General features: G+C 44.7%; 1 protein-coding gene across 1 annotated transcript in view; it reads left to right on the top strand.

Annotated features, from left to right (window-relative positions):
- Window positions 1–5,376: 5,376 nt before the first annotated feature.
- The window catches only part of MFSD2B (major facilitator superfamily domain containing 2B), a 44,381-nt gene continuing 32,099 nt past the window's right edge, over window positions 5,377–17,658 (top strand). Inside the window, exons 1-3 of the mRNA XM_019538126.1 lie at window positions 5,377–5,445; window positions 8,012–8,137; window positions 11,559–11,683. Coding sequence (XP_019393671.1) covers window positions 5,377–5,445; window positions 8,012–8,137; window positions 11,559–11,683 — 320 coding nt within the window. The remainder of the gene's footprint in view (window positions 5,446–8,011; window positions 8,138–11,558; window positions 11,684–17,658) is intronic.

The following is a 17,658-nucleotide window of genomic DNA, read 5'->3' as shown; positions in this document are numbered from 1 at the left end:
CCGCAGACCGCCGCGCGGCGCCGCGTCCCGAGCAGGGAGCCTGCCAATAGAAGGGGGAAAATGTCAACCGGGGGAAAACCCGGGTTATGGAGCTAATTAGTGTGCGGGTCACACAGTTACCCCGCGCCGGCGCTACCGGCCGTTCCGTCAGTGCTTTGTTCAGGAAGCGGCGGCGGGCGCGCGGCCGGCGGCTTCACGCCCCGAGCCGGGGCTGCGGCGGCCCGAGAGCAGCAGGGGCGCACCTGCGCCCCCGTGAACCCCGCGGCGTGTCGCCCGGCTTCCTCCGCAGCCCGCGGCATTTCACGGCATGTGCGGTGTGTAGCGGGTTCCCGCAGGGGCCCTGTGTTAAACAGTGGACTCTACGTAGTGGGTTCCTCTAGCACCCCCATGGTACCCACTGCCTTTCATCCTGGGTTTCTAGACCTAGAGGGTTCCTATAGAAACCCCCGCCCTATGTCCTACCACTATTCAATGTAGAAGCCCCTGCATGTGACAGTGGGGTCTATGCGCCGCAGGTCCCTATAGAGCCCGCGACGTTTAAAAACTCTTACGGTTTCATAGTTTCTAGGGTCGGAAGGGACCTGAGCAGATCATCTAGTCCGACCCCCTGCCATGGCAGGAAAGAGTGCTGGGGTCAAACGACCCCGGCAAGGTGTACATCTATAGAAATGAAAGGTGCATTCTTTTTTTTTTTTAAACAACCTCTTCATTATTATGTTGATCCATGAAACACGCAGCTAAAGAATGCGTATCGCTCATTGAATGCAAGTCTGACGGCGCAACTTAAACATTTGTGTGCAGCCTGCGCTCTGCTCTGGACTCTTAGCCAGGCCAGATGGCGCATAGCTTTGTAATACTCGGTATCCAGACTCAGAAACCTGTACTTGAAAAGATAGCACAGGTGGAAGAAATTAACATTTCTGGAAATTTAGCTGCAGATTTAAATCCATGTTGAGGAAAATACAGATGGGAAAGCTTGTTATGCTTTGGGTTTGTATTGTTTCTCAGATAGTCAGGCACTTCATCGCCCTGCTCCAGGTTCCACTAGCCCTTCAGGCTTGTCTTTAGTTACTCCTGGTTCATTTCTAGACTCGACCGATAAAGAAGAGCAGGGAAGGAATGATGTACACCTACATGTACACCTGTCTTCCACGTCCATGGAGTGTCTTCCTCCAGTCACTTTTATTATGTTAATTCAGTAGCAAATACTTTTAAAAATGCTGTGCATCTAACTAACTGTATATATGTGTGTGTGTGTCTGTACACACACCAAAATACACACACACACACACACACACACACAGAGGCATTCCCTACATAAAAATCCCTTTAACTCACCCTTCTGTTTAAGAAACAGGAGTGCACATTTGTTAAGACTGAGCTTTGCACCAAAAAATGATGGTGGTAATTTGTGTAAGGTTTCAAGCTTTCAAAGTAGTACAGTAACAAACTTGTTCCTTTTGAAGCTTAAATACTTAAACTGGAGCTGTCTGTTCCTTAACCCTGTTTCTAAACCAATTTGTAGAAATGGCTTGAGATGGAAATGACTTTTTCCATCCATAGCTTTAAAAAACTCCCCAAAAGAAACTGCTTTTCCACAGCAAAGAAACATCACTGAAGAATGAACTTACTGAATGGCTAAATACTCTATATTAAAAAACAGGGTTAAAAACTCTCTAATCACATTAGCGATATAGCAATCATAGTAGTGACTAGTAATATATAAATGCATATATATTATAAAATAATAGCAATATTAATATATCCGTATACTTTAATATGGTGTGTATTATGATACATTACATACTAACTAGGGTATGTATATAATTTCACAGCTAGTAAGAGTTTGTCTCTGAGCCAGCAATGCAGTTATTTAAATGTTGAATTTTTCTCCTAATCCAACTCTTGTCCACACACAAAACTATTGATGTTAAGTGATTCTCTAAGCTCATTAGTTAGCCCAGAAGAGCATTGTACTCCAAATGCTGCTGATGCTCAAGCTGGCAAGGCAGCGAAGAGGCAATAGTTGGAGTTGCAAAAAGCTGATCAGCTGGCGATGTGTCACTGTGCAGCTGATCAAACTGTTCTTTGCCTTGGGTTTTGCAGTGAGCTAGTGGAGTTACCTGAGTATGTTAACTTGAGCTGCCTCTTGCAGTGAAGATAAGCCCCAAGTTCAGAGACAAGAAGCAACAACTTGGAGGCATTGATAAATAGGGGAGGAAAGTGAGTAAAGAAAAGAGGAATGAGGGCACATCTGACAGCATTATGTGCTTCCCTACCTTTGTAACAGACTGAGGCAGATCTGGAATATAAATTCTGCTCCCCTTAGTCATGTTAAGTAATTTCCTGGTGTCAGAGGAGGCTAAATGATCTACACTTGCATTTAAGCATGACTAAATTTAATGCGCATTAAGTGGTTTTTGGCAGGTGTCTACACATGTAGAGAATTGGCACTAAAGTTAGTGGCATTAAGGTAAGTGCCAAGTCCCTGCAGACCTGCCATGTGCCCCTGGTGGCTGGCCATGCTGGGTTGCGCTTACACATGTGTTAATACACTTTAATGAATTGCACCAAAATCACCATTTTTAATGCATATTAAGGGCGCACACATATAGCTGCACACCTGTGAGGTGCATTAAATTAGGCTAATGTGCATTCACACATTTTGTGTAGACTTAATGAGGAGGAAATAGCGGGGACAGAACCTAGCCTTGGAATTCTGTTGCGATATACGTCCTATATGCAGCATGACAAGAACAGTGAGAAATCTGTTTGGATGCAGCCCACAGAAGTTATAGCCTTGTGGGGTAAAATAAGTGTCTCTCGCAGAAGTACTATGAAATTTAAAATGCTGAAGTTAAGAGAAAAACCAATGAGTGTAGCGCAGTTAGCAACAGGAGGTATGTAGCTAAGCTATTCTGATAATCATCTTGCTGTCAAACTTTGTATTTACATGGTGACCAGACTTTTACTGCACCTGTTCCTTTTGGATTTGAACATGAAGAGCACTAAGATAAGTGCACAGGCTAATAAAATTACAGCTGTTGTAGTGCAGCCTAGAACAGTGGTTCTCAACCTTTTTTGTACCAGGACCCATTTGTAAACATGGATGGCCAGTGCTGACCCAGTGTCCTGCACTCCTGACCCACTGCCCCCCTCCGGGCCCCGGCTTCCCCAGTGTATGGGGGGGATGGGATGTGGGGCATCTGAAACTCTGCCAGCCTGCAAGGGAAAAGCCATGGTTTGGTTTCCCACATTTTTCTCCTTTAAAGGAGAATCCATTTTCTTGATCTATTTTTAAAGTTTGTTCGCGACCCTTTTATATAGCCTAGCTACCTACGTTTGGCTCTCAACCCACAGGTTGAGAAACACTGGCCTAGAATACTAGAGGCCCACTCTCTTAAGCTTCATATAACCATAAAACAAAAATTTGGTCCCTGAACAAAATAGCTTAAAATCCACAAGTTTAAGACAAGAGACAGCAGGTAAGTGTGACAAACAGGGCTGAGGCAAAAGGTAACTTTGAGGGTAATCAAAATGAAACAAGTGCTCATAGCGCCACTGCCAATGTGTTACCAGGTGTTTTGTGAGCAGTGCAGCACAGGTGAGTTTAGGGGAGGATAATATAGCTGTCTTGCGGCATGTTTGCAGGAAGCTTCTCCATAGATGGACAGCATTGGAGATAATGTAAGAGCGTAAGTGCTCACACCCATTGTCTATCTAGCCCAGTATTTTGTCTCCTTCAGTGGAAGAAGTGGGTGATATAGGAGGAGAGCATTGAACTTCATATCTCTAGAATGATCTCTTCCCTATCAATACCCTCCTTGGAATCGACCAATACTGGAGGAAACATTTCCAACTGCTCAGTCCAATAACCACTACTAAGTAGCATGATCATAATGCTGTTGGGAAAATGGGACAGGAGTAGCATCCCAAAAAATTAACAAGTAAAAATTCCAGATTTCTGGCTGTCCTGCAAAACCTACACCTTTGAGATCCTTTATAAGCAGGGATCCTAGTTTTCTCTGATTAAAAAAAATCCCCAATTTTTGGGCTTAAATAAGTAGCCCAAAATCCACACTTTTCCATGATTAAAATGAAACACCACTAATATATAGCTATATAGTGGTGTGCCATTTTAATCATGGAAAAATGTGGATTTTGGGTTATTTATTTTAAAACCAAAAATTGGGGATTTTTTTTTATCAGAGAAAACCAGGGTCCCTGTTTATAAGAAAGCATCCAAAATACATATTTTTATCATTCTTAAAAAACCCCTTTTATAAGGATCATGCCAGTGCCTGCCAGTTCTCACCAAGTTTGGAGACCCATGGAGCTGGGTTCTTCGGGTACAAAGCAGGAGACAGCTCCTGCCTCCAAGTGCTCACAGTTGGAAATAGCAAACTGCCCAGAGGGTGGGTAATAGTCCCATTGTACAGAGAGAGGAACTGAGGCTCATAGAGTAATTTGCACAAGACCCCACAGAAAGCGCAGCAGGGTTGAGCATTGAACTTGCACTTCCTTGGTCCCAGACCAGAGCGTTGAACTGGGTTTAACCAAAAGATTATCCTATTATAAATGTCTTGGGCTGGAGCATGGACTTATGATTCCAAACATTTGTCAGCCTGAACATGTGGTCATGTATCAATACACGGGTAAATATTTGTAATGCTTTTAAAACAAGATGGAAAGAGGTGCTATCTTCATGTTATAGGTGAGGAATGGGCGGCACAGAGCGCATTAGAGCTCTGGTTAGAATTTAGGCGTGCAGTTTCACCACTAGATTCAGCATCTGTAACTCTGCCTTCCTGCAGTAACACAAGAGATAGCACAATCTGTTTGAATGAGTAAAGGAGTGGTAGACCGTGGGCCCTGATCCTAGGGCTTTGAACTTCTTTGCATCCATTTCCTCATTTGTTTTTGGGGGATATTACTTTACTACTTATCTAGTAAAAGTAGGGGAGGATTATATGAGCGGTGTGTTAGACATGCAAAATTCCCTGTAAGTAATAAGTATTTTAGTGAATATAAACAGATCCCAACAGCTCATTTTATTCAGGCAATAGCTTCCATAAACAAAATTAGTCAGAGGTGAAAGCTTCCATTAGCTACTGTTGGGACAAAAGTATTAGCTTGGCTTCAAGGTGACTGGAAAGTATGCTGCCCACGTAGTCTAGGAGTATCTAGGAGGTGCGTGGAATCTAAATGAGACTTTTTAATTAAAACAAAACAAAGCTAAACAAAAAATCTTCTATGAAACTGAATTTAAAAACAAAGCACTTAAATGCAGCCTATAAGCCTTTAAATCTTGGTGCACTGCTGCTTGTGTCACAAGTTTTACATCATCCTAATTATTCTAATAGTTAAGACCATGAAATGGAGTGTGGCCGAGGTGGGACTCGAGGTAAAAAAATCATGAATATTACATGTGACCTCGCCAATGTGGTAAATTATAATTATACTGAGCTATTAGACTTCCTTGTAGGAATGTATTGAACTAGTTTAGTAGACAGCTGAGAACTGCTGATTGGGGATGAGGAGGAGGAAGGGGGAACAAGGAGGAAAGCAGAACCATGATTTCAGCTAAGCAACCTCCAAACACTTGGGCCTATAAAGGCCAACCGTCTATTTGCATGCTGCAATGAGAACTTGCCAGTTCTGGGAGTGAACTGTCAATGGGCAGTAAGTGGTTAAAATGGTTTAGTCTCTGGATAGGGTGTATGCATGCGTTGGGGGGGAGGAGAGTTATCAGCAGGGATCCTGGTTTTCTCTGATTTAAAAATACCCCCAATTTTCAGTTTAAAAGAAGCAACCCCAGATCCACACCTTTTCATAATTAAAATGAAACACCACTATATATCTCTCTCTGCATCTTAGTGGTGTCTCATTTAAATCACAGAAAAATATGGATTTGGGGTTACTTTTTTAAAAGCAAAACTAGCGATTATTTTTTAAATTAGAGAAAGCCAGGATCCCTGGTGATCAGAAATACTGAGAAGCTATTACTGAACCGTCTCCCTGAAGCTGAGGTAGGAGCACCGCTTTGTGAGTTCAGGGAACTGGGTGTACTGCCCGGACCTTACTCGTAGCATGGTATCTGTAGACAGTTCACACTTGCCAGGATCTCTGTGTGGAAACCGCATAGTTACCTGGTAGGTTAGATGTGCATAGCATGTTCTTTATTTCAAGTTCTCTTGTTCTCTTAATTTTTTTTTACTTAGTCTGTTTGGTGGCAGGTTGAAGGCAGGGTGGAGATGTATGGTAGATTCAATCAGAGGTGCATATGCTTTTGTGAGCTCACGTTCACTTCATCAGATGCTCAGACAGGACATGCCCAAGCAGTCTATCAAATAGAGGGAGTGATTTTTAATACAAAAGACAGGGAGGGGACGGAGGGAGGGAGAGGAGAGGGAAAAGCGGGGCAGTGGTGGGGGTGGCAAATAATAAACCCATAGGGACAAAGGGGTCACCAAAGCTAACCCAGATAATGGGATAAGAATTCATTGTCCCTTTTCAGACTGTACTTAATGCAATCCAGTCCGTGGATGATTTCTTGTTCCATAATTTCACATTCAAGTTCTTTTTTAAAGCTTTACTAAGAACAGCTCCCCTGTGGTTAGCGATGGGATGTCCAGGGAGGTTAACGTTCAGCCACAAGCTTGTGCGTCTTCCTGGCACCGATGTCAGATTGGCACAGCTGGGTGACAGGTTACCACTAGCATTGCTCCCAGAGGGAACTGAATACAGGGCAGGCCTACTGAAATAATCATAGTTAACGCCAGGGCACTGCTGTACAAGGCATGGCCCAAGAGTGTGAAAACCATGTGATTCCACCCCAGGAAAGAACAGCTTGCTGCCAAAGACATGAGAAGAGGCTCAGTTGAAGAGACCAAGGGGCCACAGATGTGGTTAACTTGGTATCATGGAGGTCTTGCTCTTTACCTATCCAGACACAAATTAAAAAAACGAGAACTGTCATGAGACTAAAGCACACCTGTTTATACCTTTTCACATAAAACAGTACAAAGGAGCAGGATTCATTGTGGAAAGAGTTTCTGAAGTCGCTTAGGTGCTGCAGAAAACTGTACCCTTTTTGCCCATTTTTTGCTGATGGGAAATCTAAAGCAGAGCGAAGTGACTTGACCCAGGTCACATGATACTTCTGTAGCCAAATGAAGGAATTACATGCATATCTTCTGAATCTGTCCCCAGTCATTCTTTTTTCTGTATTGCCCAAGAGGGATAAGTTAAAAATATATATTGGTATTAATTACTATGCTCTGAAAGGACAGAAGCCAAGGAGTTATGCAGCATTTTGCAGTCTGAATTACACATTATAGGGTGCCTTTGGTTTCTCTTATATCTCAAGTTATCCAGGACTCTGCAGCTCCGCAATAGGCTGTGTCAATACAACAGGATGCATGCCTTTCCTTCTTATCACTTCTTTGTAGCGTTGTTCAGGAAGCTGTTCCCTTGCATTTGAATCCTCCAGACAAATGTGTGCTGTAGATAGAGCCTGCTGACACCCTTTCAAAAAAGTATTCTCAAAATGAGCCTGTAGGAAGTAGACATAGCTGGACTCAAGTTCTGAGACTCTAGACTGAGCATTGAAAAAAGGCCACATGATTTAACTAGGTTACTTGAAGCAGCGTACAGAAGCTCAGCTGCATTCTCCGGCATGGGTAGTGGTGCCTTTTTTTTTGTTTGGGTTCAAAAAGTAACTAGGGAAATTCATGGATGATGGATCCATTAATCGGAATTACGCAGAACAGATAGGGACGTGTCCTCTGGCATCTCTAAAAGAGTATGGTAGGTGCCAGGGGAGGTATGCCAGAGGATGGCTCATGCTAGATACACCCTGTCTATATGGTCTCCCATGAAAGCATCCACTCCCGCTACTGTCTGACTTCCTATGTTTTTATACAGGTTCAGTCATTAAGATTTTCAGCTTTTTACCATCATATGTAGTATTTGCTCTTAAGTGGTGTTTTGTGCTCTCGTTCTGTTTCAGCCCAAACAGGAAGACAAACTCTCGGTTTGCAGTAAATTATGCTATGCGATTGGGGGTGCTCCAAATCAAGTTGCAGGGAGTGCCACTGCTTTCTTCCTGCAGATCTACCTGTTAGATATAGCACACGTAAGTATCATGGGAAGCACTTTCTAATTGCAGACTGTTTGACTGGGATATCGTCACCTACTTAATTTCCCTGTATATAGGGAACAGAAATTAATTTAACGTGCCTTTTACATGATATTTTTTACTATAGTTTTTAATTGCTCAGCACCTTTGAGGTTGAGGAGGCTGCCCTAGATATAGTTCCTTTATTCCTCTTATTTTGACAGTAAATTACTATCATTGGTTTTCTATGTTTACAAAAACATTAAAAAAGTTATAGGCACTGTAAACACATATGGCTCCACATAGGCCCTGCCTTAAAGAGTTGACAGTCTGGGACAGCTTTAAGATTAAAAGCAATATTTCTGGAGCTTCTGTTAATTTATGTCTGGCCCAATGGGTAATTAAGTGTCTTGAAATTAAGACCAATAATTGTCGTGCTTTCATCTTGGTTTTGTTTGGTCCAACTAGAATACTAATCTGCAGAGGAAGTCCAGCTATCATTATGAAGCATCCTTCCTACCTGCTTCCAGCTTCCTAAATGCAGAGCCAGACCTAATAAATCAATGCAAGTTGGGAGTAGTCATACTCTTCAAAAGCCCCTCGAGCTTAGGTGGACAATAAGGTTTACTGTAGTGTGACTGGATGAGTAGAGGTGACAGAAATGTGTCTTTGTGATTAAACCGAAGGATGAGTTTTTCCAGGTACTTGGCCCATCCCAGCAGTTAGGGCTTTCAGAAGAACACCAGATATCACAAGGCTTGTGATATAACAGCAGGATTTGCAATGCTGTTGCATGAGCCTGGAAAAGACAGCCAGATCCCAAATGTTTTGTGGGAAACACAGTGGCAAAATCTGGACGAGAGAAGAGAAGAAGGCAGGGACAAAGTTGGTGCTCTGAGTGATGGGGAACATAGGGGAAGTAGTAGTGAATAAGAGAAATTCTTAGAGGGGGAGCCGGAGGCAGGTTTGATTGCACTCACCTCCTGCTTCCCTCCTGAGTAATGGTAAAAGCTCAGGGAGCATGCAATGCCCGGCCTAAGACTGGGGGAGATTCCCAGACTAGATGGAGGCAAATAAGCCTTCTCCCAGTATTTTTATAAATACCAAAATCAAAGAAAAATTTTCTCCTGAAATTTGTTGCTGACTCTGTGTCATGGGAATTGCACAGGGCTGAGTTACCTCTTCTTCTGCTTGGCTTCAGTAACACCTCCTGCTGCTAGTAATTCATGGGTCATTAGTCCCTTTAGACTACATACACATGCAGAGAGGACTCTTTCCTCCCCATCACTGGGATTTGTGTGGTGCCCTCATTCCCCTCACCATGTTCCTTGGAGAAAGAAGCTGCGAATCAGCAAAGCAGCTGCAGCAATAGTTGGAGCAGAGCCGAGGGACACTGATGTCGCCTCTTTTACCTACACTTGTAAACAGATGTTCCCTCCCCTGAACTGGTTTGCTTAAGCTTTTTCCTCTCCACCCTCTCATCCTCCCTCCCCAGTTCTTTTCGCTTTTTCTCATTCCATACCTGCCATCCTTCCTCCCTTCCCCCTGCTCTCTGCTGTACTCCCCCCCACCCTTCTCTGTCTTTATCAGAAAGACAAAAAAGATACACGACCCTCACTCTGTTTTTTAACTTCCCTTCTTTTATAACAGCAACTGAATGATCCCATAGATTTTTCCAGCTGCAAAGGTTGTTTGTCACAAAGATGTAGTTTCGGGGAAAACAGGTGATAGGCATTTTGCAGTGTCTCCTCTTAGTCCCCTAGTAAAGGGCCAAGGCCAGGCCTGTGTCATTCCAACAGACCCAGGCCCTGCCTTTTCCCAGCCAGTGTCTTGTGAGTTCCTTCGCTCTGTGGATAATTTGTAGAAATTACACCATTGCGCATAGTGAACCACAATGTGTGCTTGTTAAGTTAGTCTTAAAAATGCTTGCTTGTTACGTTTGTGTTAGGTTTTCCCCTTTGATTATTATTTTAATGTGTGGAAACTTTAAATGTGCTCTCTTATTTCCTTGGCACCTACTGTTTTTAAGAGTTAGAACACACATCATTTACTTGTCACCTTAACTGCAGTTATTCATTGCATTAGTCACTAGGGCTGTGCAAGGCTTTGGTCCCTGATTCAATTCGGCAGAGATTTGGCCCGATTCAGTGGCCGAATCTCTGAATCCGAATCAAATCAAATCATTAATCTCCCCAAATCGAATTGGAACCCTCCAAATCAATTTGGAAAGAGTTGGCGATTCGGACACAGACAAAACTTTAAATGTTTTTTCTACATACCTCAAGGTAGCAGGCAGTTTGTGATTGCTGCGATGCTAGGGTGTATGGAGCGTGCCACAGGAGCAAGGGGGGCCCCCCAGCTTGCTTGGCAGCAGACCCAGAAATGGAGCAGAAGCACTTCTGGTCCACATCTGAGTCCACTGGGGGACACACAGGGAGCACTCCCCCGAACTCCCCCGAACCTCCTTGGCTTGGTGACTGGTGCCTCCTGGGTCTCGGGTTCACCTGGAGTGCCCCTGTGGCCGATCACTGAGCTGGGGAGGTGCGACGGGGGGGGGGGCCCAGTGTGCTCCCTGGTGGACCCAGAAGTGAACTGGAAATACTTTTGGGTTCACCACCAAGCACGTGGGAGGCCCCCTGTGCTCCTGTGGGATGCTCCATCTGCCCCACCATCGTAGCATTCACAAGCCGTGCTGGTATCTCGAGATATGTAGGAAAAGCATTTAAAGCTATGTCTACGTCCGAATCGCTGGTTCTCCAAATTGGCATTGAATCCTCAGATTCGGACTCAGCCGAATTGAATCGGGGACAGAGATCTGAATCAACGAATCAAATCACTGTCCCCAATTCAGGCTGAATCTGAATCCGAATTGAATAGGGCCCGTTTCGCACACCCCTGTTAGTCACAGGTCAGTTCTGTATGGAAATAGGTCTACTCCACTGTAGCCACATTTACAAATAGCATCCATTGAAATCCTCCTTGGTAATGTCAGTTGAGAGAGTCAGGGCTGAGTGGATCTGGAATATGAGCAGTACTCTTACCTGGTCTAGGTCATGCTAGAGCTTTAAAATGGGGCTATGTCGGGGCAGCTTATGAAGAAAGCAACCTGGTTTTTCTTGGTTCCCTTACTAAAGGGCTTCAGTCTTCAGGGCTGCCTGTCTGGCACTCTTCCCCGGCACTAAATTCATCTATAGCCTCTCTCTCCACATGTTTCCTCCTCATGCAAACCCTTTCTTGTTGGTCTTTCTCAGTATCTGGATATGGTCAATGGAGAGCAATTTATTCGCTCACTTATAATAGTAGGCAACCTGTTTTGTAAGTGAACCATCATTAGTCTTTAAATAAAGCACTGAGATTCATTCTGGAATGTTGCTTTATGCTGTTTCATTGTACTGCTGAACAATAGCCCTTGTTTAGAGCATTGTGCCTGTATTTTCAGATTACTCCGTTTCATGTCTCTCTGGTGCTGTTCATTGGCAAGGTCGGGGGTGCAATTACTGATCCTGTGGCTGGCTTTTTTATTAGCAAAAGTAAAAAGACAAAAATTGGCCAACTCATGCCTTGGTAAGCAGATTTTGTTTTTCTAAAGATTTCTTGTTTTAATCTTAGAATGGTACAATTGAGTTAACTTTCTGTTTTTCCTTGCTTTTCTGTTTCCTAAATAAAACTATTATAGTATAAGTAGAATGAGTGTACTGGGGAAAAGAGCACTCCTTTTGAATTCATGTTTTAAGCTGAGTGTCCATAAACTTCAGCATGGGGTTTTCTGTCTGTTGCTATTTCCCCAAAGAAACCATAGGATTGGTAATTTGGTAATAGGCCAAAACTGGAACCTCAGCATGAAAACTCTGTTGCATTCAGGGTGGAGGTCAAATTAAACTTCCAAAAATGTACAGACTCCTTAGGTTTAAGTCTTGGTTAAGTTCCCCTTTGAAAGGGACATATTGTCTACTTCTGACTCAAATGCCTCTGCATTTTTGCAAGACTAGCCATTGGCGAGAGACCTGTTTGGAGCCCTCTGGCATGATGTCCATTTTACTGGGTCCCAGCTCCAAACATAGGCCTGCCTTGAACTCACCTGGCTGATTCAGCGGTGTGTGTGTCGTGCTACTCTGATGACTAACCCACGCTTCTCACCCTTTTCTAGTCTTATTGTGGGCAGTGCAGGATCTCCCTCCAGGAGTGTGACCCACTGACCACTTGCACTCAGCCCAGTACAGCATACATCACCTCAGTGTTTTCTTCTTTGTATCTTTTCCATAAGTCTCTGGCTTCAGCCCCTTTAGTTAAAAATATTCAGTTAACAGGAGAAAAAAAACAACCAATGGCTGGAAGGGTTTTGCATTCCCAGCATTGTCATTATGTACAGCCTCTCATTCCCCTTCCTCACACTGCCTGTTGAACTGTGAATGTGATTTAATTGCATCACCAACATGCCCTGTGGCTCTTGTCCCACTCTGTCTTGGCAGTGATGGAGCCCTGAGAAAGATAGCATGCCTCATTCGACTTTGGCTTTCACTGACTCTAGCCATAACAAAGAGAAGAAAGTATCAGTTGCCCCTACACTGACGATGTGGCATGAAGAAGACAGAGGTGTTACTACAGGGCACTGAACATAGGGATAGACCTTGTCAGCAAAGGGAGGAGATTGACAGGTGAGGAGCATGAACCGGAGAGAGATGATGCATGGTAGAGGAATGCAAAGGATATTTCTACACCGTGGTGGCAGTCTGCCCCGGCTGGGATATTTTCCAGCATGCATTACCTGTCTGCTCCTTCTCACAGCTTCCAAACCCACAAATACGTTGACTAAGCTGCTCTTGGGATGCCTCCAACAATGATTCTCAATCATGGGAAGGTTAGACTTGGGAATATTCTGCCGTTTGTGTGTTTTTGCTATTGTTGACCAGCTGGTATATGGGAAAAGGACCCCTTCACCTCTGTCATAGCTTCAGTCTCATAGACTGAAAGAAACTACAGCCAGACTATTACCATTGGTAGCGCCATTTAGTTTCTTGGATATATTTCCAAACCAACCTTGCAGCTGGAACTGCCTGGCAAACTTCTTGCCAGACAGGGCAGGAGTGTGATTGTCATGGAAAATAAAGCCCTTTATCAGATCTAGTTGTCTTACTATGGTCTGCAGATGACCTTTGGTCTCCAAAATCTTTCTTGTGGTGCACTTATAACTGATCCATAATAAAGCTGAGAAGACAGTGCTGTTTAATATAGGACTTTTCCTGGATGCTAAATTTGTTGTGTGAAAAGGATAAACTAGAAGGAAAGCATGGCAAGGTGGGGTACATTTTTATACAAAATTGTGAGCTGTATTGTCATTTTATTTTCACTTATTTTTCAGTTCTGTCACACCCTGAAAATATTGCGTGTTAGGACAAAGATTAGTGGGAAAATGACTCGCAGCCTAGCATTACATAGACTTATCAGCTCTTTGCATACAAACCAGCTAGTGCACAACTTGCACTTCCTAGAGAAATGGCACTTATCAGGCCTTGACAAATGTCTTTTAAACTGCTCTTTTTCTGTAAGACTTTTGTGTTTTTAAGTGGCTGTTTTAACATGGAGGGCACTCATCCTATAATTTACAGGCCAGGTCCTCAGCTAGTGTAAGTTAGCTACACACCATTATACCAATTAAAGACGCAATCAATGTCTGATTGGCTTAAAACAATGCTTTGCTGATTGATTAATATTTATGTTTTGAAATTACTTCAGGCATTTCGGTTTTAAAAGCGAACCAGACAATTATGCACACTTAACTCCAATCCCATTAGTCAGGTGTATTATGTGGAGGAAGAAAAGCTTCAAAAATAAGTTTAAGAAGCTATTTAATGTAGCAATAAGGACCGAGTAGATTGTGGCAGAAGAGACACTAACATGAAACAAAACACATTAGTTTCCTCAAAGGAGCTTTCCATGTGATTTAGCAAGCACTTAAACACATGTCTAATTTTCACCACATGCATATTCCCATTGAAGTTAAGGGGAAAGGGAAGAACAGGGAAGAAAAATCAAAGAAAGAAAAAAAAGACAGTTATTTTTTAAAGTTGCCTCAGTCTACTGTGAGCAAACTTTTGAGTCCTCTTTTTCTTACAGCGGTTGCTAAACAAAACTGAAAAGTGCTCAAACTTATGGAAAAGGTGTGTGGATTTAGGATGCTTTTGGTCACATGCTGGTTTGCTTCTCCAGCTATCAAGTAAGAGTATGAATAGGTATTTATTTTGAGCACGGACATTGCTGAGAATTTCCACGACTAGAAATCTTTCTAGGGCAGGGAGCAGTGTGGGTATTCAGGCTGCAGTCACCCCTCTTACCGGCTCCCTGCACCTCCCCATGCTGGGGTGATCGATCCCAGGAGCGCTGTCATGGATGGGTACAAACTGTTCAGGAAGGACAAGCAGGGGAGAAGAGAAGGAGGAGTTGCGTTTTATGTTAAAGAGCCATATGATTGCTCAGAGCTCCAGTATGAAGCTGGAGATGGGTCTGTTGAGAGTCTCTGGGGTAGGTCAGAGGGGAGGGCAATAAGGGTGATGTTGTGCTGGGGGTCTGCTATAGACCACCAGACTAGGAGGAAGTGTTGGATGAGGCTTTCTTCAGACAGCTAAAGGAAATTTCCAGATCACAGGCCCTGGTTCTCATGGGGGACTTCAATCAACCTGACATTTGTCGGGAGGGCAATACAGCAGTGCGCAGGCAATCCAGGAAGTTTTTAGAGAGTCTTGGGGACAATGTCCTGGTGCAAGTGCTGGAGCAGCCAACTAGGGGCTGTGCTCTGCTTGACCTCTGCTCACAAATGGAAGAGTTGGTGGAGGATGTAGTAATGGATGGCAACTTGGGCAGCAGTGAGCACGAGATGATTGAGTTCAGGACCTTGGAAAGGAAGGATGGAGAGCAGCAGAATAAGGACCCTGGACTTCAGAAAAGCAGACTTTGACTTGCTCAGGGAACTGCTGGGCAGGATCCCCTGGGAGGCCAGTCTGATGGGGAGAGGAGTCCAGGGGAGTTGGCTGTACTTGAAGGAAACCTTACTGAGAGTACAGGAACAAACCATCCAGATGTGCAGGAAGATGGGCAAGTATGGAACAAGACCAGCTTGGCTTAGCAGGGAACTCTCCAATAAACTAAATCCCAAAAAGGAAGCTTATATGACAGGGGTTTTCAACCTTTTTTATTCTAACTATCCCCAGCAGCCAGATGCTGAGCAGGGGTGGGAGTGTTGTGTGGCCAGATGCCCGAGGGGGATGGTGCGGGGCTGGATGCCAAGGGGGAGAGGGGGTGGCCCGCAGAGGGGCACCTTGCCTCAGCCCTGTTCCTGGGAAGCGTGCCTGCCCACCCGCATGTACCCCTGAGGACTGGTCCACATACCCCCAGAGGTATGTGTACCCCCCGGCTGACAACCCTTGTTATAAGAAGTGGAAATTTGGACAAACAACTAGGGAAGAGTATAGGAGTATCGCTTGGGCGTGCAGGGGTGAAGTCAGGAAGGCCAAAATGTGGTTGGAGTTATAGCTAACAAGGGATGTGAAGGGTAACATGAAGGGTTTCTACAAGTATGTCAGTAGCAAGAGGAAGATCAGGGAAAGTGTGGGTCCCTTACCGATTGGGGGGAGGCAAACCTAGTGCCAGAGGATTCAGAAAAGGCTGAAGTGCTCGATGCCTTTTTCACCTCAGTCTTCACAAGCAAGGTCAGCTCCCAGACTACTGCACCTGGCAGCACAGGTTGGGGAGGAGGTGAGCAGCCAACAGTGGTGAAAGAACAGGTTAGGGACTATTTAGAAAAGCTGGATATATACAAGTCCGTAGGGGCAGATGGGATGCACCTGAGGGAGCTGACTGATGTGTTTGCAGAGCCACTGGCCATCATCTTTGAAAATTTATGGCAATCAGGAGAGGTCCTGGATGATTGGAAAAGGGCAACTATAGTGCCCATCTGGTGCCCAACTGGTGCCTCCCAAGACTGGAGGGTGGGAGCACCGTGGCAGCGAGTGGAGACCACCCACAGCCGCCGGGATAGGTGGTGGCAAGCAGAGACTGCCTATAGCTGCCAGTAGTGTCAGCAGCAAGGGGGAAGTGGAGTGGCAAGCGGGGAGTGCCTGCAGACACCACTGGCTGCATCAGCAGCGAGGGGAAGAAGGCAGGTGCAAGTGGCGAGTGGTGGTGGGGTGGGTGCAGCCACTGACAGCTTCAGCAGTGGCAAATTTCAGGGGGGGCACTTGCCCCTCTTGCCCCCCCCATGCATTGCCTATGTTACCCATATTTAAGAAAGGCAAAAAGGAGGGTCCAGGGAACTACAGACCTGTCAGCTTCACCTTGGTTGCTGGAAAAATCATGGAGCAGATCCTCAAGGAATCCATTTCTAAGCATTTAGAGGAGAAGGTGATTAGGGACAGTCACCATGGATTCACCAAGGACAAGTCATACTTGACCAACCTGATTGCCTTCTATGATGACATGACTGAACTTGCGGATCTGGGGAGACCAGTGGATGTGGTATACTTTGATTTTACCAAGGGTTTTGCATATGGTCTCCCACAACATTCTTGCAGGCAAGCTGGGACTTATGGGCTGGATGAATGGACTTTAAGGTAGATACAAAATTGGCTGGACCATCAGGGTCAGAGTGTAGTAATCAATTGCTTGAAGTCTAGTTGGCAGCCAGTATCAAGTGGAGTGCCCCAGGGGTCAGTCCTGGGGCTGGTTTTGTTCAATATGTTCATCAATGATCTGGAAAATGGGATGGAGTGCACCCTCAGCAAGTAGTAGATATACTGGAGGGTAGAGCTAGGATTCAGAGTGACCTAGACAAATTGGGCCAAAAGAAATCTCATGAGGTTCAACAAGGACAAGTGCAAAGTCCTGCACTTAGGACAGAACAATCCCATATACCGGTACAGGCTGAGGGCTGACTGGCTGGGCAGCAGCTCTGCAGAAAAAGACCTGGGGGTTTCAGTGGACAAAAAGCTAAATATGAGCCTGCAGTGTGCCCTTGTTGCCAAGAAGGCTAATGACATACTGGGCTGCATTGGTAGGAGCACTGCCAGCAGGTCAAGGGAAGTGATTATTCCTATCTATTTTGCATTGGTGAGGCCACATCTGCAGTATTGCTCAGTTTTGGCCCCCCCACTACAGAAAGGATGCGGACAAATTTGAGAGAGTCCAGTGGAGGTCAGCAAAAATGGTTTGGGGGCTGGGGCACATGACTTGTGAGAAGAGGCTGAGGGAACAGCAGAGAGCACCAGAACCTGCTGCTTTCCTTGCTGGTTTACACATTCAACTCCCCGTGTTTATTTTCATCCTGTAGAGCAGTGTGGAAGAGCCATTGTTTTACTAAACTATTTATCCATGTTATTCTTTTGTATTCCTGTTTTTCAGTTCACTATTCATAGAATCATAGAAGTCGGGTTGGAAGGGACCTCATGGATCTTCAAGTCTGACGGATGTCTAATCTAAACCTCTTCTCCAACAACTTGTGGCCGTTATTCCTTGTTATGCCAAGGGGCGCTCGGGGAAACAAGGTCTCT

The sequence above is a fragment of the Crocodylus porosus genome, unplaced genomic scaffold, assembly GCF_001723895.1.
Source record: "Crocodylus porosus isolate Cpor-Errol unplaced genomic scaffold, CroPor_comp1, whole genome shotgun sequence".
NCBI lineage: Eukaryota > Metazoa > Chordata > Crocodylia > Crocodylidae > Crocodylus > Crocodylus porosus.
The sequence above is the reverse complement of the archived record's forward strand: the minus strand, read 5'-3'. Positions and strand labels throughout refer to the sequence as shown.